Genomic DNA, 27,473 nt, shown 5'->3' with positions numbered 1-27,473 from the left:
AAAGAAGGAAACCTGTACAGAATACAAGTATTCCAAACATGTATCCGGTTTGCAACAAGGCACTAAAGTAATACTGCAAAAAATGTGGCAAAGCAATTTACTTTTTGTCCTGAATAGTGTTGTGTTTAGGGCAAATCCAACAACACATTACTGAGTACCACTCCATATTTTCAAGCATAGTGGTAGCTGCATCATGTTATGGGTATGCATGTAATCATTAAAGACTGGGGATTTTTTCCAGAGAAAAAAAAATCTACAGAATGGGCACAGGCAAAAGTTGAGAAAAACCTGATTTCAATCTGCTTTCCACCACACTGGGAGATTAATTCACCTTTCAGCAGGACAATAACCTAAAACACAAGGCCAAATCTCCACTGAAGTTGCTTACTATGAAGACCGTGAATGTTTGTTCCTAGGTGGCTAAGTTACAGTGGAATACTTTCTGAAGGCACTCTATTTAATGTGGTATATATATAAATATAAAACAAGACACAGCCATGCTCTTTCAGGTCAATACACTATAATGTATGTAGTGTATTGTATGTTTTGGTTTAAAGTCCCCAAAATGACATTTAGAAGCATCTCAGTGGGATAACATTTTTATTATTTCCAATGGTAACCAATACATTTGACAAAACAAGCACACATTCGGGTCATACAAAAATAAACTGATTATTGCCACAAACACGTACATTTTGTGTTGGCTGATAAAATACGGTACAAAAAAAAGATGTGCGAGCAAAAATTGAAATATTCCTCAAGTAGACATTTCTGATTTCTCCTCTGGTCTCAAGGACTCGATCTCCATAGCCATTAGGAACCCTAGTTTGGAGATAGAGATTGGAAGCCCATGTTATTTCTAAAGGCACCTGACATACAAAGCTTTTATACACATGAAAAATTAAAACACATCTCTGAAGGGAATCTAACATGTGTGTCATTCGGTAAGGTAGCTGAGTATGTGTACAATCCAGTCAAATTGCTGTGGTGCGTCTGAGGTGCTTTGTCCCTTCTAGTAATTGTATATCTATGGTGTATACAATTTCAGTATGGTGTAAACAAAACATATTAAACCATATATATATGGTTTAATATGTTTTGTTTACACCATATATATACAATTAGATATACAATTACTAGAAGGGACAAAGCACACACATATACATATACATACATATATATATATATATATATATATATATATATATACACACATACATACATATATATACATATATACACACACAGTGCCTTGCGAAAGTATTCGGCCCCCTTGAACTTTGCGACCTTTTGCCACATTTCAGGCTTCAAACATAAAGATATAAAACTGTATTTTTTTGTGAAGAATCAACAACAAGTGGGACACAATCATGAAGTGGAACGACATTTATTGGATATTTCAAACTTTTTTAACAAATCAAAAACTGAAAAATTGGGCGTGCAAAATTATTCAGCCCCCTTTACTTTCAGTGCAGCAAACTCTCTCCAGAAGTTTAGTGAGGATCTCTGAATGATCCAATGTTGACCTAAATGACTAATGATGATAAATACAATCCACCTGTGTGTAATCAAGTCTCCGTATAAATGCACCTGCACTGTGATAGTCTCAGAGGTCCGTTAAAAGCACAGAGAGCATCATGAAGAACAAGGAACACACCAGGCAGGTCCGAGATACTGTTGTGAAGAAGTTTAAAGCCGGATTTGGATACAAAAAGAGCTTTAAACATCCCAAGGAGCACTGTGCAAGCGATAATATTGAAATGGAAGGAGTATCAGACCACTGCAAATCTACCAAGACCTGGCCGTCCCTCTAAACTTTCAGCTCATACAAGGAGAAGACTGATCAGAGATGCAGCCAAGAGGCCCATGATCACTCTGGATGAACTGCAGAGATCTACAGCTGAGGTGGGAGACTCTGTCCATAGGACAACAATCAGTCGTATATTGCACAAATCTGGCCTTTATGGAAGAGTGGCAAGAAGAAAGCCATTTCTTAAAGATATCCATAAAAAGTGTTGTTTAAAGTTTGCCACAAGCCACCTGGGAGACACACCAAACATGTGGAAGAAGGTGCTCTGGTCAGATGAAACCAAAATTGAACTTTTTGGCAACAATGCAAAACGTTATGTTTGGCGTAAAAGCAACACAGCTGAACACGCCATCCCCACTGTCAAACATGGTGGTGGCAGCATCATGGTTTGGGCCTGCTTTTCTTCAGCAGGGACAGGGAAGATGGTTAAAATTGATGGGAAGATGGATGGAGCCAAATACAGGACCATACTGGAAGAAAACCTGATGGTGTCTGCAAAAGACCTGAGACTGGGACGGAGATTTGTCTTCCAACAAGACAATGATCCAAAACATAAAGCAAAATCTACAATGGAATGGTTCAAAAATAAACATATCCAGGTGTTAGAATGGCCAAGTCAAAGTCCAGACCTGAATCCAATCGAGAATCTGTGGAAAGAACTGAAAACTGCTGTTCACAAATGCTCTCCATCCAACCTCACTGAGCTCGAGCTGTTTTGCAAGGAGGAATGGGAAAAAATGTCAGTCTCTCGATGTGCAAAACTGATAGAGACATACCCCAAGCGACTTACAGCTGTAATCGCAGCAAAAGGTGGCGCTACAAAGTATTAACTTAAGGGGGCTGAATAATTTTGCACGACCAATTTTTCAGTTTTTGATTTGTTAAAAAAGTTTGAAATATCCAATAAATGTCGTTCCACTTCATGATTGTGTCCCACTTGTTGTTGATTCTTCACAAAAAAATACAGTTTTATATCTTTATGTTTGAAGCCTGAAATGTGGCAAAAGGTCGCAAAGTTCAAGGGGGCCGAATACTTTCGCAAGGCACTGTATATACATATATATATATACATATATATATACATATATATACACATACATACATATATACATATACATACATATATATATATATATACATATATATACACATACATACATATATATTTAGAGCGTGGTAACATATAGAACTGAGCATGTCAACAATGTCGGTTGCAATTTATGTATGCCTGAGTAGGTGTTGTTTTCAGTAGTCTTTTTTCTTTCGTCTCTGTTAATTGTGACTGTTGTGCAGTAAGTCTTTGTCAATGTCATGCGGAACTACGTCTGCGGAAATGTTAAGTTGCTGTTTGTTGAATTAAATCTACAAAAACAAAATAAAAAAAACTTCAGCCTCACCTTCGGTGTAATCCATCTCAGGCCTGGCGGAGATGAAGATCCAGGCCATTCCCACCAGCACAGCCACCACCAGATTCACTATGATCCACGGGTTCAGGATCTGTTGCTCTGACCCAGGAGGCCTGGAGAGGGGAGGGGGTTGTAAAAGTCAGAGGAACAGAAGAAAAGGGGGTTCTCTTCTCTCTGACTCCCAACAGTGATATTGCTGAGTAGGATAATCAATATACAAGATCTAACTTAGTTCAACACGTGACATGTTAATATCAGGACAATAAAAACAGTTAGTTAGCACACCATAAGGTCTCGTTAGCACTGGGGTACAGGTTGATGCGGTCACTGGTCATCTGCTGGCTGAGAGAGAGGACCAGAGCTGAGAAGTACACTGCAGGAGGAGAGGGAAAGTTACTTCAGTGAAATGACCATTTGCCAAGGCCAGAGAGACATAGTGCTTGCTGGGCTGGCTGCATCATATACAGGTTGGCTCCGTCTGTCCTGAATGAATTGAGTAACATGCTGTAAAGATGTTTTCACTCACAGAAAGAGGCTAAAGCAACTGGGTCCAGGGTGACAAACTCTCTCATAGCCATGGCGCCTTTGGCCAGATTCACCCTGAAATGGAAAGAGAATGAGTCTACACACACACACACACACAGGGGAGGGACGGAGCACACTGGGGTTTGTTGTAAAATGTGCAAGCCTGTAGCTAGAGAAAGGAGATGTGTGTGTCTGTGTATGTGTTTGTGAGGGGGTCCATTGATGGAACAGAACGAGTGTGTTGTATACATACACACACAAACACCTCCTAGCTCTAGCCACAGGCTTCCATATTTTCACAACAATGGCCACATTTATTTTGGGCCTGACCCAAAATAACAACAATGTGCCACACAGACACCCACCTCCTTACCTGTCAAAGGCTGACACAGTGCTTATAGCCAGTAGCAGGTAGAAGAGAGACTGTGCAGGGTAGGCCAGGCTGTGGTACTGCTGCAGTAGGTTAGGCAGAGTAGTGAGATGTTTTCCTGCCAGGGCATAGATCACTATGATGTTCCACACTGCATAGCCTGCTAGGAAGCCATGGCAGAACAGCCCAATCCCCCTGTATATTAGAGATAGAGAGAAGTGATATAGAGGGAACATTCACACACAGGTGCACACATGCACAAATACACCGTTTTTCAAACAGACACCTGCACACACACACCTGAAGCCACCATGTACCCTAACAGACACATCCTTGGTGGTCCACATCTGCTGGATGTCCACGAAGTTGTCCACCTGATCGCTGGGCTTCGGTCTGTCTGACCGATCGGCCGCTTGAAACCTCTCTGAGAGTTAAACAACACATTATCCAACATAGAAGAAGACAGGACACACAAGGATGTCCAAATAATTAATAAAAGGAATTTTTTTCCAGACACAGAAACAAGACTAGTCCTCGAACCAAGTAAGGCTTCCAATAGAGGTTTTCCATTGCAATTGTTTCATAGTCCAGGACTAGGTTAATTCATCTGTTCTGGAAACGAACCTAAACTCTACCATGTACAGCTAACATAAAATAACAGAAGGAAGGGGGACACTCACTGCTCCTCTCTACAAACACCTTCCCCACAGGCTGGCTCTGTCCCAGGGGAGCAGAGAACAGGGAATGCTGGGGGATGGGTGGCTGAGCGTCTGTGATGATGTCATCGTCCTCGACATCAAGCTCGTTGACGTACTGTGTCTCGGACACTTTCGACTTCCTAGGGAGTGACCACAAAGAAATAAAGAGAAACTGAGCTCATTAAAAGAGCAAAGGATCTATCATAATAGAACCATATAAGTGAAAACACATTTTACTTTACTATCAAATCTGATTTTATTTGTCACATACACGTGATTAGCAGATGTTATTGCGGGTGTAGCGAAATGCTTGTGCTTCTAGCTCCGACAGTTTGGTAATATCTAACAAGTAATATCTTACAAATTACACAACATATACCCAATACACACAAATCTAAGTAGGAATTAATTAAGTCTATATACTGTACATATGGACGAGCGATTTTAGAGCGGAACGGACTAAGATACAGTAGAATACTATAGAAAACAGTATATATGTATGAGATGAGTATGCCAGATATGTAAACATTATTAAGTGAATGAGATACAGTAGAATAATATAGAAAACAGTATATACAAATGAGATGAGTAATGCCAGATGTGTAAACATTAAGTGACTAAGATACCATAGAATAGATAGTACATATTTTAGTGTCTCTTACTTCTTCCTCTTGGGTTTTTTGGTCACTGCTTCCCCTGCCTCGGCTGTGTTCTGGACCAGTCCATCCCCGTTCACCAGGTCAGCCTGGTCATCCTCCAGGTCTGAGACACAAACAAGCGAACGAACAACGCTCCACATGTAACTTAATACATTTCACAAATACAGTAAGTACAACTATGACATATAGCCTATAAATGGTTATGGTAAAACAGAACGGAATGTATTGAAAATAAGTGGAATATATTCTTAACCATGCAGAAGTGATAGAATAAATAATACACAAACAAGATCATGTTTGAGTTACAAATTTAGGAAGAGTAGGTATATGGTTCCCCTGAGGCATGTTGTTTACCTATAGTCAGGCCTGCTGTTTACCTATAGTCAGGCCTGCTGTTTACCTATAGTCAGGCCTGCTGTTTACCTATAGTCAGGCCTGCTGTTTACCTATAGTCAGGCATGTTGTTTACCTATAGCCAGATATGTTGTTTACCTATAGTCAGGCATGTTGTTTACCTATAGTCAGGCATGTTGTTTACCTATAGCCAGATATGTTGTTTACCTATAGTCAGGCATGTTGTTTACCTATAGTCAGGCATGTTGTTTACCTATAGCCAGATATGTTGTTTACCTATAGTCAGGCATGTTGTTTACCTATAGTCAGGCCTGCTGTTTACCTATAGTCAGGCATGTTGTTTACCTATAGTCAGGCATGTTGTTTACCTATAGTCAGGCATGTTGTTTACCTATAGTCAGGCATGTTGTTTACCTATAGTCAGGCATGTTGTTTACCTATAGTCAGGCATGTTGTTTACCTATAGCCAGATATGTTGTTTACCTATATTCAGGCATGTTGTTTACCTATAGTCAGGCATGTTGTTTACCTATAGCCAGGCATGTTGTTTACCTATAGCCAGATATGTTGTTTACCTATAGTCAGGCATGTTGTTTACCTATAGTCAGGCATGTTGTTTACCTATAGTCAGGCATGTTGTTTACCTATAGTCAGGCATGAAGTTTACCTATAGCCAGGCCTGCTGTTTACCTATAGTCAGGCCTGCTGTTTACCTATAGTCAGGCATGCTGTTTACCTATAGTCAGGCATGTTGTTTACCTATAGCCAGATATGTTGTTTACCTATAGTCAGGCATGTTGTTTACCTATAGTCAGGCATGTTGTTTACCTATAGCCAGATATGTTGTTTACCTATAGTCAGGCATGTTGTTTACCTATAGTCAGGCCTGCTGTTTACCTATAGTCAGGCCTGCTGTTTACCTATAGTCAGGCATGTTGTTTACCTATAGTCAGGCATGTTGTTTACCTATAGTCAGGCATGTTGTTTACCTATAGCCAGATATGTTGTTTACCTATAGTCAGGCATGTTGTTTACCTATAGTCAGGCCTGCTGTTTACCTATAGTCAGGCCTGCTGTTTACCTATAGTCAGGCATGTTGTTTACCTATAGTCAGGCATGAAGTTTACCTATAGCCAGGCCTGCTGTTTACCTATAGTCAGGCATGTTGTTTACCTATAGCCAGATATGTTGTTTACCTATAGTCAGGCATGTTGTTTACCTATAGTCAGGCATGTTGTTTACCTATAGCCAGATATGTTGTTTACCTATAGTCAGGCATGTTGTTTACCTATAGCCAGATATGTTGTTTACCTATAGTCAGGCATGTTGTTTACCTATAGTCAGGCCTGCTGTTTACCTATAGTCAGGCATGTTGTTTACCTATAGTCAGGCATGTTGTTTACCTATAGTCAGGCATGTTGTTTACCTATAGTCAGGCATGTTGTTTACCTATAGTCAGGCATGTTGTTTACCTATAGTCAGGCATGTTGTTTACCTATAGCCAGATATGTTGTTTACCTACGGTCGCTGCCCTTTTCTTCTTCTTCCTTCTCTGTGGTGCAGCTTCCTGCGACTCGGAGGTCAAGGCCTGGATGACCTCAGATGACCTACGACTGCTCAGGCCCCCCACCTGGGCCATCTCCACCCCTGGGTCTGCTGCACATACAAACAACACAACTCCCTTATTATATACTTGAGGTGTACTTACTATGTGGTTCAAGTCATTGCTGGTACTTTAACAGTTTATACATTACTATTTGACAGTGGAATGCAAGCTTAATAACTAATTGATAGCTTGAAACTTAAAGGCAAGGTGCTTCCAAAATTTGGAACAACGTTGTTCACCAGCAGTTCAACAGAAGGAGCTCCCGAGAACTATTCCTTTTCCACCCACCCTCTGGGCTTTCAACACCATCCACCTGACTCTTTGACTTTTTCCTCTTGCTTTTAGGGACCGGCATCTCATCTACATAGGAGACAAAACAGGTTAAGAAAACTATATCCAAGCCAGCAGCACCAACCTAAATTCAACAGATAAATGATCTATTACAACATCCATCTGAAGGCAACTCACCACCTGTATCTTGACTTCATGCAGTTGTTCAAATGCCACACATAAAAAAGGGAAAGAGAGAGCGTGAGAGATGTTCTGCTGGGATAAATGAGTTGAAACAGTATCACAACAGCATAAGGAGGCGAGACTCACCTTGACATGGGGGGCAGGGCACGCTGTCCACGCTTAAAGAGGACACGGAAGAAGAGAATGAGGCTTGGCATCTTACATAACTCCTTCAAGATTAGTTCATATACTTCATTATTTAAAAAAAAAAATGTTTACCTTTATTTAACTAGGCAAGTCAGTTAAGAACAAATTCTTATTTACAATGACTGCCTACACCCCCGGCCGAACCCTCCCCTAACCCGGACGATGCTGGGCCAATTGTACGCCGCACTAAGGGACTCCCAATCACGGCCGGTTGTGTGACAGACTGGGAACGAACCAGGGACTGTTGTGACGCCTCTAGCACTGCAGTGTCTTAGACCACTGCGCTCTCAGGAGGCCCTCAATCCATACATGGCAATAGATAAGAACATAGGGGAACCAAGGAACAATGGAACCAAGCAAGTGGTTGTACAAAGCTCTCTCCAAAACTTGCTTTCAAAGTAGATAACACTCCCAGTCTCAAACAGTACATTTCTCCAATTGATCTTAACAATAAAATCCTCCAAAACTCAAACCTGGACTCAGAAAAGAAAGTCCTTTTCATACAGTGAGAAGATCCAATAGTACCATGGCCCGGTTTCCCAAAACTAGGCCCACGACTGTGTATGAGAGAACTTACCGTGAGTTGTTTTCTCACCATTACATCCAAGAATTAGGAAGGGCTCTGGGGATATTCCTGTGCCACAGACTTGCTGACACGGCCTAATCCTGGGCTAAATCTGCAGTAGGCATCTGCCAAGGTACTGGAATACCAACCAATCAAGGCATAGATCAGATCAGACTATTCAGACCTGAGGGATTTGTCCCCTTGAGGTATGAAGTGAAGAAGACCCTCAACAAAAATAGCCTACACTAAACTACACCTTTATTGATGTAATAATTTGGTGTAAGAACAATGTTGATGATTATTAGGGCCATATTTTATTTCCCTCCCATATTGTGCTGCCGTTTTGAAGTGACATTAGCTACATCCACCTCTTCATGGTATTGTTGACCTTTGCTCCTAATGCTGTATGGTTCTACAGCAAGGTCCCTGTCACACCCTCTGCTTTGTTGTTGGGCCCTCTGCAGGTTGCTGAGTGCAGAAACCAGAGAGACCTATGGAAACTGGCTGTCTGAGAGCAGTCTTTTGACTGGGCATGTGCTCATAGGCTACTAGTGTGCTGCATACTAGCTAGTTACAAGTCGAAATGCACTTAAGATGTATGATATGGATGGTCGTGTAAGTGTAGTGCAGTATGCGCGGCTAATGGTAGTGGTACCTGTGGAAGAGGCGGGAGGTCCCTCCGTCGCGTGTTTTGTGCCTAAATAAATATTTTTGATTAAAAAACAGACTGCACACACTGGGCAACTGGAATATGATAAAACATATATCACTCGTTATAACGAATTTATAGATAAATAGTTATAGCTAAGTAAGATATAGCAAAATGATAACTAGCTAACGTTAGTCGGCTAAATTAGCTGGCACGTTTAAGCTAGAGCATCCTTGTGTTCCGACCGTTACAAGATTAGCTAGCTAAACTAGCTACATACCTGGAATCCTCCTGTGTCCATTTCTGCGCGATACCCTTTTAAAACAGAACCCCGATAAGAACTAGCTAGTTAGCTACCTAGCTGTTAAAACGTTTCGGACTTGTAACGTCTGCATGTTGGTTGCCACGCTGTTTACCCGACCTTGCCATGACAGTGATTTTTAACTGAGAACACAAAAAGGACTTCCTGTTTTCAAAATAAAAGCCTTCTGTCTTCTGCACTTGTTGACACAGAATGCCACACAAACACATATTCAAAAACACCTGTTCACACACAAAATGGTATTTAAAAAACAATTAGTAACAGTATACCATCATATCTTTTAGCATTATTCCAAATCCCATTATGTTTGTTACACTCTAAAGATATTCTGTATAATAATAGCCTGTAATTACAGCCTGTGCTTAAGGTATCCTTCAGTATTATAAACTATAAAAATAGAGTCGCACACTCCATATATAAACTCCCAGTCATTTATTGGGTAAATCCCCAACGTTTCGGCATCACTGTGCCTTCTTCATGGTGAATTTACTTTTTATAGTTTATTCGCCATTACTCTGGGTATGTGCCAGCTCATGTTTTTTTATTCTGTTTTTTACCTTTCAGTATTATGAAAACATTGTGTTCAAATGGTGAGCACACAACTCCACTTACTTGCTCGCCTTCATACTGAAAAATAGTACCAATCTTGAGCACTTGAATTGACATTCTTTGGCATTAACATTCTTTTTATTAAATAAAATAAAAACATTAAGAAAATACAGAAATTCAGCATGGATAATTATTTGCTCTAAATGTAAACGAAAGATGACATTAACCTGCAACCTCTCATAGCATGCCTGTGTAGCACATCAATACATGATCTCCAACTACGCACACAATTTTAGAGAAAAACAGACATGATTTTTGGTTTAATCCAGCTCCATCATAGCCTTGAATATGCTAATTATTCAACAACAGATTCAAGAAGACACAAGGACAGTATCTGTATGAGTCTCTCAAACTCACCACTAAACAAAACAAAACAATAAACCCAATCCAAAACAAATTCCACTTGAGAGCAGAGGGTATCTTCAAAAGTAGCAGCCAAAGGTTACAGCCACTCCTCCCTCATCCATGTTGTTCTCCATTCCCTCTTTTACGATGCCCTGCCCTCCATCTGTTTGTTATCCTTTTATGTACTCTCCTCCCCCTCTATTCTCCTCATCAAAACTCCTCTGTGGGTCGTATCCAGCTGGCAGGAACCCACTGTGGCTCATCCTGAGCCCTCCTCACAGCCCTCAGTAGCTGAACACATGAGTCTTGCAGCCCGTCGTTCACCATCACAGAGTCAAAGAACTGGCAGTAGTGAGACTCCATCTTCCTGGCTGCCACCTCCATCTCCTGGAAGTCTTCCTCCTGTTGGGAACAGAATATCATGACAGTTGGTTACTATCCTAACTATGGCATGATGGTCAGTATTTCAACCAATTGATCACCATAGGGATGGCGTATTATTACCAGGTCTCTTTGGAAAAAGAGGTAAAGAGGTTCAAATCGTGAGAGACTTCCTGGTCAATTCAAACATTGAGAATTGATAATAAAACCATAGGAGTGCTTACTTTGAAAGGTCTGTTATCATAGTAATTGGTGGTGATCTGAGCATCCTTTCTGGTCTCCTTCATGCGTTCTGCGGTGGGCGGCTTCACATAGATAATGTAGGCCTTAAGCTCATGTGTCCTCACTGACTGGATGGCCTGGAAGGGGACAGTCATCATACACGGGTCAATTGAGAACTCATTCTCAGTTACAATGAAGACCTGGCCAAGATGCAACTGAGGTCAACACAGAGCTAACTCCACAATAGGGCCAAGTCAATGATGAAGCCCCACTGATAAGAACGCCAGCAGGACTCACATGAGGCTCGATGTCGATGACACAGATCCTTCCACTGTTCAAAACATCCTTCACAGCATCACGACTAGTGCCGTAGAAATTATCTTTGTACTCCCCGTATTCCAGAAACCTGTTGTTTTTTATAAACGCAACACAAAACCCTGGCTTATAATCAGGTGGTCCACATCAATGTTATTAACTTACTTAATCCTCTTTGTCCCCATTGGGACATAAGGCCACGAGTCACATTCATGTTGTGACAGTTGATTTAACAAGATGTGTTCGTGAGAGGAAAGTGAGCAGCTGTTACTCAATGAGTACACCTACCTGTTGTTGTAAACCATGTTCTCAAACAGTTCCCTGTTGATGAAGTGATACTCTTTACCAGACTCCTCATAGCTCCTCGCGGCTCGTGTCGTGTCTGGAGGAAGAAGGGAAAATATGTCAGATGACATCACCGGAAGACAAGCCATCATATAAGACATTGATTGTATCCATGTCAACAATGGAAGAAAGTCAAGTAGGCCACTTAGGTGGTGTACTCACGAGGCACTGCCCCTTGAAAGGTCACTGGGTTGATTTTGATTAACCGTCTGCGAAGTTCGTTCACTCCAACGCCAGAGGGACCTGAGAGAGAAGGACACACTTGTGAGGTCTCCGTCATGTCATCACATAATATTCTGTGTCAATACAAGCAGAGGCACACTGTAAATGTACAAAAACAGTAACACAACATGTGTCATATTGTCTCTGCATTATTGGCCACAAAACCATATACACAATAGTGCGTATTCATGACAGTCAATACATATCTGAATCTTTTGCCAATCTATTTGTGTTGCTGGTTAGTGCCGGACTGGTGTCTTACCCACGAGGGCGACCAGGCGGTGTTTGTCCTGCGGGTTGCGCTGGTATCGTACCACCTCTTCGTATGGGTTGTTGAGGGCATTGTAGCCGCTGCGTGTGTAGAAGGACTGCTGACTGGAGCTTGTGCTTAGGGACTGGCGCCGACACAGACGCAGGCTACGTCTGAACCCAGTTAGATAGATCCCCTCGATGTTAGTGCTGAACTCACCCTCCTCTAGGAGCCGGGGGAACAGGGAGGGGGAGAGCATGAGAATGGGATGAATGTGCATGTCACTAGACATGGTGTTGGAGTTGATTCTAATTGAGATCAAAGGAGAGCTCAGTAGAGCAGGTCATGCTCACCTTCTCTTAGCTCCTCTCACATTTCAAATTGGAATTCAGAAATGATTGCGATAAAGAAAACAAGGTTATAGTTGAGTGATACTGTATTTTGTATAGGCTGCATGATCAACTAACTCCAACAAAGACTTACCTACCAGATTCAAAAGCTTCCTCATCTGTTAGAAAATAGAAGAAGAAAAACATTCATAAAATAATCCACCAAAGTCATTTTTCAGTAAACAAATGAGTGAAACAATATGATTTGTTGTAGAGGAAATTAGGGAAATCTTACCAGCTTCAACACACTTTTCATCAATCAGGTCTTCCTCTGAAATAGCAAAGTATGACAGGCAGTGGTGTAAAATACTTAAAAGTACTACATAAGTCATTTTTGGGGGTATCTGTACTTTACTATTAATATTTTTGACCACTTTTACTTCACTACATTCCCAAAGAAAATTATGTATTTTTTACTCCATACATTTTCCCTGACATCCAAAAGTACTAGTTGAATGCTTAGTATGACAGTAAAATGGTCAAATTCACTCACTTATCAAGAGAACATCCCTGGTCATCCCTACTGCCTCTGATCTGGCAGACTCACTAAACACATGCTTCGTTTGTAAATAATGTGTGAGTTGGAGAATGCCCCTGGCTATCCATAAATAAATAAAAAAACTAGAAAATGTGGCCATCTGCTTTGCTTAATATAAGGAATTTGAAATGATTTATACTTGCACTTTTGATACTTAAGTACATTTTAGCAATTACATTTACTTTTGATACTTAAGTATATTTAAAACCAAATACTTTTACTCAAATAGTATTTTACTGGGTGACTTTCACTTTTACTTGAGTCATTTTCTATTAAGGTATCTTTACTTTTACTCAAGTAAGACAATTGGGTACTTTTTCCACCACGGATGACAGGTCAGTGCAAAGTCAATAATGATATACACTATATACAGTGGGGCAAAAAAGTATTTAGTCAGCCACCAATTGTGCAAGTTCTCCCACTTAAAAAGATGAGAGAGGCCTGTAATTTTCATCAAAGGTACAATTCAACTATGACAGACAAAATTAGAAGAAAAAAAATCCAGAAAATCACATTGTAGGATTTTTTATGAATTTATTTGCAAATTATGGTGGAAAATAAAAATTGTCTGTCCTCTATAGCAAAACTCCCTACCAAGTTCCAAACTTACTCTGGAAGAAATGTCAGCACAATAATTGTTCGTCGGGAGTTTCATGAAATTAGTTTCCAAGGTGGAGCAGCCGCACACAAGCCTAAGATCACCATGCGCCAAGTGTTGGCTGTAAAGCTCGCCACCATTGGACTCTGGAGCAGTGGAAACGCGTTCTCTGACAGACAAATCTGGGTTTGACGGATGCCAGGAGAACGCTACCTGCTCCAATGTATAGTGCAACCTGTAAAGTTTGGTGGAGGAGGAAGAATGGTCTGGGGCTGTTTTACATGGTACGGGCTAGGCCCCTTAGTTCCAGTGAAGGAAAATCTTAACGCTACAGCATACAATGACATTCTAAATGGTTCTGTGCTTCCAACTTTGTGGCAACAGTTTGGAGAAGGCCCTTTCCTGTTTCAGCACTACAATGCCCCCGTGCAGAAAGCCAGGTCCATACAGAAATGGTTGTTCAAGATCGGTGTGGAAGAACTTGACTGGCTTGCACAGAGCCGTGACCTCAACCCCATCGAACACCTTTGGGATGAATTGGAACACCGACTGCGAGCCAGGCCTAATCGGCCAACATCAATGCCCGACCTCACTAAAGCTCTTGTGGCTGAATGGAATCAAGTCCCCGCAGCAATGTTCCAACATCTAGTGGAAAGCCTTCCCAGAAGAGGCTGTTATAGCAGCAATGAGGGGACCAACTCCATATTAATGCCCATGATTTTGACAAGCAGGTGTCCACATACTTTTAGTCATGTAGTGTAACAATAACTGCCTCTCATTGAAAACTGGCACTTTAAAAAAGGATCATAGTTCTTACCTTCATTCACAGTGCTCACTTCAGGTAAGCAAGAGGAATAAGATAATTGTCATTTGTTATTGTTATGGATATACAGTAATACTTGTTACCAGCTGCTTATAATTTGGTGTAAAAGAGTTGAAAAGCCAGACATAAAGGTGAGACTGTACTCGACTCACAGGGTTTGATGCAGGTGTGCGGCTGGTAGGGCTGAGACCACCAGAACTCTTTCTGTTTCCTCCTGAGCAGGTTGGTGGAGGGGATAAGGCCAGCACAGGCCGAGGTGCTGGGTAGTTTCTTGGCCTGCCACCAGAGGGAGTCTGACTGGTCCACGATCTCCAGCAGGTCTCCCTTCCTGAAGTCCATACCTGCCTCGGCGCAGGGGATGGCCGGGTCCTGCTGGGGACTGTAGTCTGCCATGGCACGCACATACAGCTGGGACACCAGGAGACACAATACAACAGACAACAAGACACAAGGGACAATGCAATGAAAAAGATCTTTACTACAACACCGAAGACAGGAACTGGGCCATAGGTTTTCTTGGGAATAGTAACCTCCTATTGTCAAGAGAAAGACTTTGGTTTTGGTGCCATTATGGTTCAATGAGCTTACATGACTTGTCTGATACTGTTACCAGGGAAGGGTAGGTCGGTAAACATGCCATTACTCACTATCGTCTGGTTGTTGACTGGTCTATCTGTGATGGGAACCACTTTGAACATGAGGGTGCCTTGAGACCGGGCCTGTGGGTCCAAAGACAGATAAACACCCATGTACATCACTGGTGGATAAAGACTTACTACAGACACCATCTGTGTTGACTGTGTGAAATGTGTGGATGTTTGGGCAGCCAAGCAGTGTTCTGCTGGTAGACTCACCAGTCTCTCAATGACCTGCTCAGGCTCCAGGCCATTTACGGAGTAACCATTCACCTCTGTGATCCTGTCCCCTGCATGTAGCAGACCTGGGGAGAGAGGGGGCACACATGAGTAAGAAGAAACAGATTAAAGAGAGAGAGAGTTAGTGTGTGACAGAGAGAGGTGGTCTCACCGCTGCGGTCTGCCAGTCCTCCATGGATCACCCGTGCCACAAAGATCTCCCCTGTTATCCCATTTCGCTTTATCGTGGCTCCCTAAGAGAGAGAGACAGAGAGGGGACATTAATCCAGGGTTAAAACATTGTCCTGTAGCTCTCACACATAGTGAGCACCAAAAGTATTGGGACTTTGAAGAATGTTAAGTTGCTTTGGCTCTGTACTCCCAGCACGTTGGATTTAAATGATGCAATGGTTATAAGGTTAAAGTGCAGACTGTCAGCTTTCATTTGCAGATGCACAAATATTATGCACCCCCCCAGAAAACCTCCACTGTTGTTGCAATGGTGAGAGGTTTGCATGTTTTGGGAGTATGATATTTGTGCGTCTAACTTTCTCACTCATCATTATTCACAATTCATTCAGGATTATCCGTAATCATGGCAGCATCCACATTAATTTAGAAGTGTTTAAAAACATTATATTCTTCTTTACAATAAAAGTGACCCCAAAATGACACAACACATTATTTACCATTCTTCTAAATAATCTGAAACACAAACAAAACAACAGGAAATGCATCCAACACATGTGTAGACCCGCAAGCTTGATGTAGCCATTGTGTGCTATGAATTTGGGACCAAATACTTAACTTTTTACTACTTTAATACACAAGTGAATGTACAAAAAGTGCTGTAATTTCTAAACAGTTCATCAGATATGGATGAAAACACCCCCAAATGAAAGCTGACAGTCTGCACTTTAACCTCATTGTATCATTTCAAATCCAAAGTGCTGGAGTACAGAGCTGAAAACAACAAAAAATGTGTCACTGTCCTAATACTCTTGGAGTTCACTGTGTACAGAGATTCATCACTGGGGTGGAACAGCAACAATCACACATTTGGCCTATTTCAGGTTATGGAGGGTGTCATGAGATATGAGATGAAAACATCATGAGTCCAAAAGGAATAATGGACATGCTTTATTTACAATTACAAAATGAAATCATGTGAAAATAACAGATGACATTCGGGAAACACAGAGTTGCATGAAACACAGATGGACGGCTTGAGGATGGAAACGCAACAATGGGCATAGCCAACACATCACAATTGCGGGATGAATGGTGGGCGACATGATGGTGACGAAGATAACAGAAGAAAGGATAAATGCCTTTTGAAGCCGAGGTCTCTGAGGGAATCTTGAGGAGAGGACCATTCCCTGAAGCAGAGGACTAGAAGGTCTCCTGGAGACATGAGAGCACCACTGTCCGCCTGGCTGGTTCACTTCCTCTTCTTCTTCCCCTGGCTGGAGCTGGAGCAGCAGCCAGTCTTGTTGTGGTTGTGGGCGAGCGGAGCAGGCGGTGGAGTTGTTGAGAGGCTGTTGTAGAGGTGGGGTTTCTGGAACTGGGGTTCCCCTTGCTTCTTTTGAGATGTGGGGGAAGCACCAACATGCTTTTTGGGAGACATGGGCGGAACCCTGGTCTTCAACCCTGCCTTGGGTGACCCATTGCAGGCTGGGGACTGAGGCTGAGAGATCTTCCCCTGGGATGTGGATATGCCATCCATAGAGCCAGTGAAGGAACTGGAGGAGGAGGAAGAGGAGGACAGGGAGCATACTCTAGACTGGTGTGAAAGGGGTGTCTGAGTCTTCAAGCTGCTGGCTGTGTGTTCTTGTTCGCTGGCTGATATGTTGACAGGTGGAATACCGCTGCTGGTTCCTCTATGTGGTTCCGGTGTATCTGCTACCGCCCTGCTGGCAGCGGTGAGTGTCTGCAATCTGCTCACCACCTGGGCCAGCAGCGTCAGGGCCTGGGCATTCTCCTGGACACTCTCAGACATGCGCTCTGTGGCGGCGGCCATCTTCTGCCCCAGCAGCCGGACGTCATTGGTGCTGCGCTCCATAGAGCTAGCAGCCTCCTCCACCGTGGACCTAAACTCATCCAGGCTCTCCTGCTTAGCCAGCTCCACAGGGGGGGTTGCGAGGCATCTCATCTACCCGCCGATGCTGCATGGGGCTGGGGGGAGCCGTGCGGATCCGGGGACTGACGCTGTAGCTCCGGAACCGCGGAGGAGTTCCGGGGGGATGGTGGTATGCAGCCATGCAGGGAGGGGTGAGAGTCCAGGGCTGGAGGGGTGGAGTGTGGTTTGGGAGAGGGGACAGGGTGTTGGCTGACTCTCTGTCTAGCTCCTCGATCACATTATCTCCAGAAGCAAGGAGGAGAGAGGTTGGAAAAATGTAATCTATTAGCCTGAATAAGAGTAGAAGTTCCATTGTGTTGTATTATAATGTGCTGAACTGATATGTATTGCAGTGTACATCACTGTACTACTCATGGCAGTAGAAACAGTATTGAATCATATTGTTTGCAGGGTCTTTTCAACTGTAGTTAGTTCTTACCAATCAGGACAGAGTTACAGACTGAGGGGGCAGAGCGATTAAGACCTTCTTTCCAGAGTGCATCAGTCTGGCACATTCTACAGTTACTCATTGGCTTAAAACATGGTGGGGGGCGGGGCTTGGCCAGGGGTGGTGGACCCGCAGAAGATAGCAACTCAGCTGGTGGGTAGCCGACTCTCCTTGTGCTGGGCATGACTGGTCGCTCCCCGGGCACTACGGCCCCCAGAGCCCTCACACCGTGCCAGGGGCCCTCCACCACCCTGACCCCACCGTGGATCAGTCTTTGGCGGGTCATCTTCCTCAGGGTGTCCCAGCGACTGTGGATCCCCCCTCCTGAGCTCCTCTTTCAGGGGGAGAGACAGGGCTAGACAATATTACCTCTGTCTGAGGCCACAGATACCTCTATAGCCCTGAAATAGGGATCTGGGTACACAGGGTAGTGCTGAAACTGTCTGCCACCAGGATTGGATTTAGATTTGTTCCAAACAGTTTCCAAAAGAGGTCACAATGTCAGATGTGGATGGGTAGGAACTTCCAAGTATATACAGCTTAATAACTATGGGAACATTTTTGGGGTCAAAAATAGAAATGGTATATTTTGGTGTCCAAAACTGACCCATCGTGACACTAATCATAAGCCATCCTGGAATTTTGAAGTATTAAAACCATCTCTACTATGATTACTCTGATTGAAATCATCTGTCACACAATTTAACAATCAAACTAATGACATGTTATGAAAGCATCATCTGCCCTTTCTTACAGCTTCCGTCAGGTCCTCAGGAGTTGCTGCTTTGTACTCGGTGTGCATAAAACACAACCTTTCTGTAACCCTGCATGGAGGGAAAAGTGTGAAAGTACTAAAAGTGTGTTTTTGGTATCCACGTTAGAAAATAGCAAGGTGTAAAAGATTGCACCCTTGATGATACTTTTAATCTAGTATTTTTTTTGTTGTTGCTTTAAACCTTCCTCCTTAAAAACAAACAGTTGTATCCAATCCATGACTCACCAGCTGCTGCTTGTTCTTCACCAGACAGACAATCCTCATGGCCTCCTCATCGTCAGGGAGGTTGTCAGGGATAGGAGGCAGCACAGGCTCATAATCCTTCTGGGCCACCATATCATGGGTTGATATCAGAGCCTAGGACAGAGCACAAGTATTAAGTCAATTCATTCATTTAGGTGGAATCAACACACATAAATAACTCACACAACCCAGAAGAACTTAGTTACTACAACAACAGATACAACGTTTAGGATCATATGAGCCCTTTTTGTCTCAGGATCTCTCACCTGGAGGTGTGGTCCCCTGAGGAGACTGTAAAGCTCCCTGGCCTCAGCAGAAGTGTTCCGAACTGTTCTCATGTCAGTCAGAATCTAGAAGAGAAGCAGAAAGACGGGTTGAGTGGACACAGGACAGGACTGACACCACTGACAAGCCAATGAGGGAAGAGGGCAAAGCAGTAGAGGGAAAGGTCCTACCTGTTGGATGAGCTGTGTTGTGTACGGTAGGAAGGGAGCAGGAGGCTCTCTCTGGTGTTGCCGCAGACACTCATGCACCTGGAGACCCGAGAGAAAGTAGAGATTAAGTGAAACACAGCCTTTCTAAACCCCAGATGAGAGTATATCACAGACTAGACTCCCAGACTAACTTTGAGCAGGGACTTGAGCCAGGGGGCATTGAGGAGGCTGTATAGGAGCTCTGCCCCGTTGATTTCCTTATTGATGGAATGTTTCACCTCCTCTACCACGTCAGACAGGATCTGCCTTAGCCCTGGAAGACAACACCAACATAATCATAAAGATAAATAGCAATAGGATTATCACAACATACAGGAGAGAAGTGCATTGCCATCAGCTAGAGGTTGAGAGAGAAGCTGGTTCCTATTTCTGACCATGGTCACTCAGTCTAGGGGACGACATCACCACCTCGGCTTCCACAGTCTGCCTCATGGGGATCACCCAGCACTGACTGCTGGAAATTCACCCCAACCCAGACCTTGGAAAGAGAGAAATGAGATAAAAATATATTCTTTGCTTAGTAGTTCATCTAAAAGCTGAATGATAACATCGAATCCTCTTACACATTTTCGATAACAATAACGTAACATTAATCCAGATTAATAAGACTCTGACCTCTATATACATAGTCATCAGTTCTGCTATGATGGATGTCAACGGGGTGTTAATAACTTCCCAGGTAAAAACAGCCTCCACTGTCACACATTAAAAACCCTAAGGTTAATTTAATGCCCTGTGTGTGAAATAAACTCAGGGTTCAAAAGTCAATGCCCCACTTAAGCAGTCTCTTCTAATTCCGTATTCTACGTGCTACCATGTCCCTGTGTCGGTCAACGTCACCCATTCAACAGAAAGACAGAACAATACCGGTGATGTAGTGTTACATCTTAAACAGAAGTATGGGGATGTTTTAATCATGTTAATTAGATTGACGGATGGGTACGTCAATTGACTCTAATATGTAGTAATACTTGGATTAAAAACAGTGGATCACCTTGGTGGGAAAACCATTTTTTTAAATCCTGAAAACTAGAAGAGCCCAATCCCACCTCAACAGTCAGAGTGAGAGTCTACTGTATCTGGGCTCGGAGCCAACTGTAAAAGACTTAACACATTCCTGCGTGCTCACTACTTACCTCTGTGGTCTCTTTTCTTCCAGTCCCTTTGACTCGCTTCTTCAACCCTTAATACTTAGCTCCAGAGGAGGATTTGTCCTCTGTGTAATACAGTTTACCAATTTTTGCCGCAGAGTGAGAGTCCCCAGGGGATTCGCTGGTAACAGGTCTGTGCTTTTACTACGTAGCGAACTGGAAAGAAAGAAGAGAAGAGTGTAATCCTCTCTCTATCCCAGTTAATCCTGGGCAAGTGAGCTGTTGTCTCTCTCTTGCCGGAAGTGACAGAAGCGTGTCGAACCTGCTGCTGGCCTGTCCAAGGCTATCCTACAGCTCTGCTCCCAAAGCTTCTTAACTCTTTCTGCTTTTAAAACCCACCAGACCGTGGCCTGATAAAGCTAGTGTCCTAAATGGCACCCTATTCCCGATACAGTGTACTACTTTTGACCAGAGCCCTATGGGCCCTGGAGGGCTCTGGTCAAAAGTTGTGCCCTATATAGGGAATAGAGTGCATTTTGGGACGCACCCATGGCCACACAGCTACTCTGTGTTGAATAGAGGGAAAAGAGGGGATAGCCCACAGTGTGTAATTAAACACATCACTGAACTGAGCTCCCAACAGCTGGAGGAGATAGGGACAGAACATGATGATGATTAAGTCATTATATAGTGTAGTACCCTACTACACATTCTGCTTCTCTAACCATACAAATGAAAATGTAAGTCTGTCGCACACTCATTTCCTTACTGTGGACTTATTTGACCAATGTTTTATCAAACACAATCAGAAACTGGTTGTCGATGGTGATCTATGAAGTAATCTGCCAGGGAAAAAATATGATTTCATGTTGAGGACAATACCGAATATATTTTAGAGATCAACTTTAACCTAAGAGGCGCTGTAAAAAGCTTTGGCTTTAAAATTCTTATTTTTGTATTGTCATTAATATAATATATTTTATATTCTTCAAAGTAGCCAACCCTTGCCTTCATGAAAGCTTTGCACTCATGACATTTTCTCAACCAGCTTCATGAGGAATGTTTTTCCAAAAGTCTTGAAGGAGTTCCCACATTTGCTGAGCACTTTGTTGGCTGCTTTTCCTTCACTCTGCAGTTCAACTCATCCAAAACCATCTCAACTGAGTTGAGGTCGGGTGATTGTGGAGGCCATGTCATCTGATGCAGCACTACATCACACTTCTTCTGGGTCAAATAGCCTTTACACAGCCTGGAGGTGTGTTTTGGGTCATGGTGCTGTTGAAAAACAAATGATAGTCCCACTAAGCGCAAACCAGATGGGATGTCGTATCGCTGCAGAATGATGTGGTAGCCATGCTGGTTAAGTGTGCCTTGAATTCTAAATAAATCACTGACAGTGTCATCAGCAAAGCACCCCCACACCCACCAAGGACCACCGCGCCACCTTCCACCTTGTCACACACCACATCTGTTGGATTGTGTTGTGTGACAAAACTGCACATTTTAGAGTGGCCTTTTATAGTCAAGACTTGCGTCTTTTTAACATAAAATGTTCTTGTTGTACTGTATGTGTGTTTATAGTTTTGCTAGAGTATCAAGACAACAGGAACGGAACATTTGATAGGAATATTAGAACCTTTCAGATTCCATGAGAGAATAGCTATTTATGCCATTATTTTTCTAAAACGTAATTATCTTTAGTGTTAATAAGCCCATGGATAGGGCTGTTATGGTGACCGTATTACCACCACACCGGCGGTCACGTGTCATGATCGCAGTCAAATTCCAACAGTGATGGCCGGTTCCACTCTCTCCGCTGGGATTCTCTGGGATTTTCTGCCTCCAACCCTATTACAGGGGATGAGTCACTGGCTTACTGGCGCTCTTCCATGCCGTCCCTAAGAGGGGTGCGTCACTTGAGTGGGTTGAGTCACTGACGTGATCTCCTGTCCGGGTTCGCGCCGTAGGGGAGATCTACGTGGGTTATACTCGGCCATGTCTCAGGATAGTAAGTTGGTGGTCTGAAAATATCCCTCTAGTGGTGTGGGGGCTGTGCTTTGACAAAGTGGGTGGGGTTATATCCTGCCTGGTTGGCCATGTCCGGGGGTACCGTCGGACGGGGCCACAGTGTCTCCCGAACCCTCCTGTCTCAGCCTCCAGTATTTATGCTGCAATAGTTTGTGTCGGGGGGCTAGGATAAGTCTGTTACATCTAGAGTATTTCTCCTGTCTTATCCAGTGTCCTGTGTGAATTTAAGTATGCTCTCTCTAACTCTCTTCTCTCAGAGGCCCGGAACCCTAGGACCATGCCTCAGGACTACCTGGCCTGATGACTCCTTGCTGTCCCCTGTCCACCTGTTTGTGTTGCTGCTCCAGATTCAACTGTTCTGCCTGCGGCTATGGAACCCTGACCTGTTCACCGGACGTGCTACCTTGTCCCGGACCTGCTGTTTGACTCTTTCTCTCTACCACACCTACTGTCTCTAACTCTGAATGATCGGCTATGAAAAGCCAACTGACATTTACTCCTGAGGTGCTGACCTGGTGCACCCTCTACAACCACTGTGATTATTATTATTTGACCCTGATTGCCCCCGGTGATGCGTTGTGCAGACCTCACTACCCTCTGGAGAGCCTTACGGTTGTGGGCGGAGCAGTTGCCGTACCAGGCGGTGATACAGCCCGACAGGATGCTCTCGATTGTGCATCTGTAGAAGTTTGTGAGTGCTTTTGGTGACAAGACGAATTTCTTCAGCCTCCTGAGGTTGAAGAGGAGCTGCTGCGCCTTCTTCACGATGCTGTCTGTGTGGGTGGACCAATTCAGTTTTTCCGTGATGTGTACGCCGAGGAACTTATAACTTACTACCCTCTCCACTACTGTCCCGTCGATGTGGATAGGGGGGTGCTCCCTCTGCTGTTTCCTGAAGTCCACGACCATCTCCTTTGTTTTGTTGACATTGAGGGTGAGGTTATTTTCCTGACACCACACTCCGAGGGCCCTCACCTCCTCCCTGTAGGCCGTCTCGTCGTTGTTGGTAATCAAGCCTACCACTGTAGTGTCGTCCGCAAACTTGATGATTGAGTTGGAGGCGTGCATGGCCACGCAGTCATGGGTGAACAGGGAGTACAGGAGAGGGCTCAGAACGCACCCTTGTGGGGCCCCAATGTTGAGGATCAGCGGGGGGGAGATGTTGTTACCTACCCTCACCACCTGGGGGCGGCCCGTCAGGAAGTCCAGTACCCAGTTGCACAGGGCGGGGTCGACAGAGTCCCGCAGGTTTTGGTTGCGGGCCGTGTCAGTGGCACTGTATTGTCCTCAAAGCGGGCAAAAAAGTTATTTAGTCTGTCTGGGAGCAAGACATCCTGGTCCGCGACGGGGATGGTTTTCTTTTTGTAATCCGTGATTGACTGATCACTTAAACATCTATGATGTAGAGCATTGTTTCCTCCGGCTTTTTTTTCCCCACGTTGTGGAAAAAGCACAGATAAATCTCAGCAGCTTGTTTTTTCTTCATACTCAAAAATACTCTTCAGTGCCACAGGACAGGTCTCCCCGAGGGACCTGAAGTATGAAGTAAGAGCTGGCCAGCTTTGCAGGAGACGATCGACAGCTGGATGAAGAGAGAGCCATCCGTGTGCAAACATGTCGCAGAATTTCACGCCACTCAACGTCAACAAAGACAAAAAAAATGCACGCAGTTCCTCTCTTCGGGAAGCAGATACCGAGAAGTGGCTGTAGATCTTTAAAACAATTGTCTCAATATCCAGACAGCTGATCGCAGACATTATAAGCTATGTGAGCTGGGCAATTAGATTTCAGAATGCGATTGTTGGCACTGCTCAATAACTGGTAAACGGAGTGTTGTTTTCCAAAATTGACATTGGCATTATCTGCTGCATGGGCTGTGGGGTGTCTAATATCCAGTTCATGCCTTTCTAGACACTTCATCAGAGCTTGATGTATGCCATTTGCAGTTTCATCACGGTCTTCATAAAAGTCAGGTAACTTGTACTGCACTCCATCAGACACAAGAGAAATATCTTACGCACACTGGACACATTTTTCTATTTCACTTGTTTGAGGCATCACTGGCAAATGAGAAATACACGGGCTCACCTTCGGTCGGGGACAGATCATCCAAAATATCCTGCAGTCTTTGGTCCTAAAACATTCATTGTAATTATCTCAGCTTTCGTTCTTCCCAAGTGCATCTTCACAACATTTGAGTCATGAAACAAAGCACCGTTGAGCTTAACAAGACCGTCGGTGCTGTTGTAGCTTGTACCATACGGTGTTTAACGGAGGCTGTACTTGCCTTATCCATACGGAGGCTTCACTTGCCGCGATTTTGTCATTTTCCGCAGTCGACTTCGCGAAGAATGACCTAGGTAAAGACAGTTTCAGGTTGGATATTTGAAAGATATTCGCGCTTTCAAACCTCAACTATACTATGGGGGATAGTACATTGACATAGGCTAGTGCTTTTGCTGTTCGTTAGGCCTATTCATCTTGTTGGCTGACGAAAAGTAAATGTGGACAGTTCTTCTAACATCTTCAATATGCGCCTTGGAAAAAGCACTTGTTGGCTGCTTTTCCTTCACTCTGCGGTCCAACTCATCCAAAAACATCTTAATTGGGTTGAAGTTGGGTGATTGAGGAGGCCAGGTCATGTGATGCAGCACTCCATCACCCTCCTTGGTCAAATAGCCCTTACACAGCCTGGAGGTATGTTGGGTCATTGTGCTGTTGAAAAGTGAATGATAGTCCCACTAAGCGCAAACCAGATGGGGTGTCGTATATCTGCAGGACGCTGTGGTAGCCATGCTGGTTAAGTGTGCCTGTGCCTGTGTCACCAGCATCTCCTTAACATTGATGAAACATTGGTAAATAAGTTAAACACCATCAGAAACGGTTTGTTTATAGTGATTTATTCAGTAATTTACTTTTTGTTGCTGAACTTTAAGCTAAGATTATCTTGCTGCAATGTAAAAAGTTTTGGCTTTAAAAAAAGTTATTTTGTATTGTCATTAATTCACTCTCTGCCTCTGTAGTTTTTTAGAAATGGGACAAAGCTTAGAGGATTATCAGAAGCACTACAAATATTTACAAAACAGTCACCTTTGACCTCTAATCTGACTGCTAAAACCAAAGTACAGTTGAAGTTGGAAGTTTACATACACCTTAACCAAATACATTTAAACAAAAATTCACAATTCCTGACATTTAATCCTAGTAAAAATTCCCTGTTTTAGGTCAGTTAGAATCACCACTTTATTTTAAGAATGTGAAATGTCAGAATAATAGAAGAGAATGATTTATTTAAGCTTTTATTTCTTTCATCACAATCCCAGTGGGTCAGAAGTTTAGATACACTCAATTAGTATTTGTTAGCATTGCCTTTAAATTGTTTAACTTGGGTCAAACGTTTTGGGTAGCCTTCAACAAGCTTCCCACAATAAGTTGGGTGAATTTGGCCCATTCCTCCTGACAGAGCTGGTGTAACGGAGTCAGGTTTGTAGGCCTCCTTGTTCGCACACGGTTTTTCAGTTCTGCCCACAAATTGTCAATAGGTTTGAGGTCTGGGCTTTGTGATGGCAACTCCAATACCTTGACTTTGTTGTCCTTAAGCCATTTTGCCACAACTTTGGAAGTATGCTTGGGGTCATTGTCCATTTGGAAGACCCATTTGCGACCAAGCTTTAACTTCCTGTCTGATGTCTTTGAATGTTGTTTCAATATATCCACATAGTTTACCTTCCTCATGAAGCCATCTATTTTGTGAAGTGCATCCTGCAGCAAAGCACCCCCACAACATGATGCTGCCACCCCCGTACTTCACAGTTGGGATGGTGTTCTTTGGCTTGCAAGCCTCCCCCTTTTTCCTCCAAACATAACAATGGTCATTATGGCCAAACAGTTCTATTTTTGTTTCATCAGACCAGAGGACATTTTTCCAAAAAGTACAATCTTGTCCCCATGTGCAGTTGCAAACCATAGTCTGGCTTTTTTCATGGCAGATTTGGAGCAGTGGCTTCTTCCTTGCTGAGCGGCCTTTCAGGTTATGTCGATATAGGACTCGTTTTACTGTGGATAAATACTTTGTACCTGATTCCTTCAGCATCTTCACAAGGTCCTTTGCTTTTGTTCTGGGATTGATTTGCACTTTTCGCACCAAAGTACACTAATCTCCAGGAGACAGAACGCGTCTCCTTCCTGAGCGGTATGACGGCTGCCTGGTCCCATGGTGTTTATACTTGCGTACTATTGTTTGTACAGATGAACGTGGTACCTTCAGGCGTTTGGAAATTGCTCCCAAGGATGAACCAGACCTGTGGAGGTCTACAATGTTTTTTTCTGAGGTCTTGGCTGATTTATTTTACCATGATGTCAAGCAGAGGCAGTTTGAAGGTAGGCCTTGAAATACATCCACAGGTACACCTCCAATTGACTCAAATGATGTCAATTAGCCTATCAGAAGTTTCTAAAGCCATGACATCATTTTCTGGAATTTTCCAAGCTGTTTAAAAGCAGTCACCTTCGTGTATGTAAACTTCTGACCCACTGGAATTGTGATTCAGTGAATTATAAGTGAAATAATTGGTCTAAACAATTGCTGGAAAAATTGTGTCATGTACAAAGTAGATGTCCTACCCGACTTGCCAAAACTATAGTTAACAATAAATTTGTGGAGTGGTTAAAAAAACTATGTAAACTTCCAACTTTAACTGTATCTAACCCATTAAACCAAAGTAACAGGACCATGTGGTTTACAATTTAAGACAAACTAG

At 43.3% G+C, this 27,473-nt stretch overlaps 2 protein-coding genes across 9 annotated transcripts; both read right to left on the bottom strand.

Annotated features, from left to right (window-relative positions):
• Positions 1 to 583: 583 nt before the first annotated feature.
• On the bottom strand, positions 584 to 9,770 carry LOC110527490 (transmembrane protein 237B). Of its 6 annotated transcripts, none has more exons than XM_036982945.1 (15): positions 9,583 to 9,752; positions 9,309 to 9,350; positions 8,666 to 8,789; positions 8,029 to 8,060; positions 7,897 to 7,910; positions 7,717 to 7,788; positions 7,341 to 7,475; positions 5,472 to 5,571; positions 4,792 to 4,949; positions 4,412 to 4,535; positions 4,115 to 4,306; positions 3,743 to 3,816; positions 3,502 to 3,589; positions 3,208 to 3,329; positions 584 to 822 (listed from the first exon to the last, which is right to left on the bottom strand). In XM_036982945.1, exons 3-15 carry the CDS (start codon positions 8,684 to 8,686, stop codon positions 758 to 760), a joined length of 1,197 nt encoding a protein of 398 aa, XP_036838840.1. In that variant the 5' UTR covers positions 8,687 to 8,789; positions 9,309 to 9,350; positions 9,583 to 9,752; the 3' UTR covers positions 584 to 757. The 6 variants fall into 6 exon arrangements, with proteins under 6 accessions (XP_036838840.1, XP_036838839.1, XP_021464465.1 ...); XM_036982944.1 differs by having other exon boundaries at positions 7,341 to 7,478; positions 9,583 to 9,750; XM_021608790.2 differs by lacking the exon at positions 8,666 to 8,789 and having other exon boundaries at positions 9,583 to 9,770.
• Positions 9,771 to 10,289: 519 nt separating this feature from the next.
• LOC110527489 (MAGUK p55 subfamily member 4) lies at positions 10,290 to 25,214 on the bottom strand. Of its 3 annotated transcripts, XM_036982937.1 has the most exons (21): positions 24,802 to 25,214; positions 20,731 to 20,901; positions 19,969 to 20,072; positions 19,726 to 19,847; positions 19,556 to 19,633; positions 19,367 to 19,450; positions 19,083 to 19,214; positions 15,688 to 15,769; positions 15,516 to 15,601; positions 15,309 to 15,380; positions 14,814 to 15,069; positions 14,656 to 14,673; positions 12,938 to 12,973; positions 12,801 to 12,821; positions 12,667 to 12,681; positions 12,326 to 12,538; positions 12,004 to 12,084; positions 11,785 to 11,878; positions 11,479 to 11,587; positions 11,184 to 11,318; positions 10,290 to 10,980 (listed from the first exon to the last, which is right to left on the bottom strand). In XM_036982937.1, exons 3-21 carry the CDS (start codon positions 20,024 to 20,026, stop codon positions 10,789 to 10,791), a joined length of 1,884 nt encoding a protein of 627 aa, XP_036838832.1. In that variant the 5' UTR covers positions 20,027 to 20,072; positions 20,731 to 20,901; positions 24,802 to 25,214; the 3' UTR covers positions 10,290 to 10,788. The 3 variants fall into 3 exon arrangements, with proteins under 3 accessions (XP_036838832.1, XP_021464462.2, XP_036838833.1); XM_021608787.2 differs by having other exon boundaries at positions 19,969 to 20,901; XM_036982938.1 differs by lacking the exon at positions 12,667 to 12,681.
• Positions 25,215 to 27,473: the final 2,259 nt, after the last annotated feature.

The sequence above is a fragment of the Oncorhynchus mykiss genome, chromosome 7 (genome assembly GCF_013265735.2).
Source record: "Oncorhynchus mykiss isolate Arlee chromosome 7, USDA_OmykA_1.1, whole genome shotgun sequence".
Classification (NCBI taxonomy): domain Eukaryota; kingdom Metazoa; phylum Chordata; class Actinopteri; order Salmoniformes; family Salmonidae; genus Oncorhynchus; species Oncorhynchus mykiss.
This window is presented reverse-complemented; position numbering and strand designations above follow the sequence as displayed.

Excerpts from the sequence above, each read along its gene's own strand:
- LOC110527490 (XM_021608789.2), bottom strand. The coding sequence starts at position 9,603 with ATGGACACAGGAGGATTCCAG. Across the intron at positions 8,061-9,308 it reads ACCTCCCGCCTCTTCCACAG|CGTGGACAGCGTGCCCTGCC; the intron begins GTACCACTACCA and ends GTCCTCTTTAAG. Across the intron at positions 3,817-4,114 it reads ACTGTGTCAGCCTTTGACAG|GGTGAATCTGGCCAAAGGCG; the intron begins GTAAGGAGGTGG and ends TTTCCATTTCAG.
- LOC110527489 (XM_021608787.2), bottom strand. The coding sequence starts at position 20,026 with ATGAGGCAGACTGTGGAAGCCGAGGTGGTGATGTCGTCCCCTAGACTG. Across the intron at positions 19,634-19,725 it reads GGCTCAAGTCCCTGCTCAAA|GTGCATGAGTGTCTGCGGCA; the intron begins GTTAGTCTGGGA and ends TCGGGTCTCCAG. Across the intron at positions 11,879-12,003 it reads CTTTCAAGGGGCAGTGCCTC|ACACGACACGAGCCGCGAGG; the intron begins GTGAGTACACCA and ends TTCTTCCTCCAG.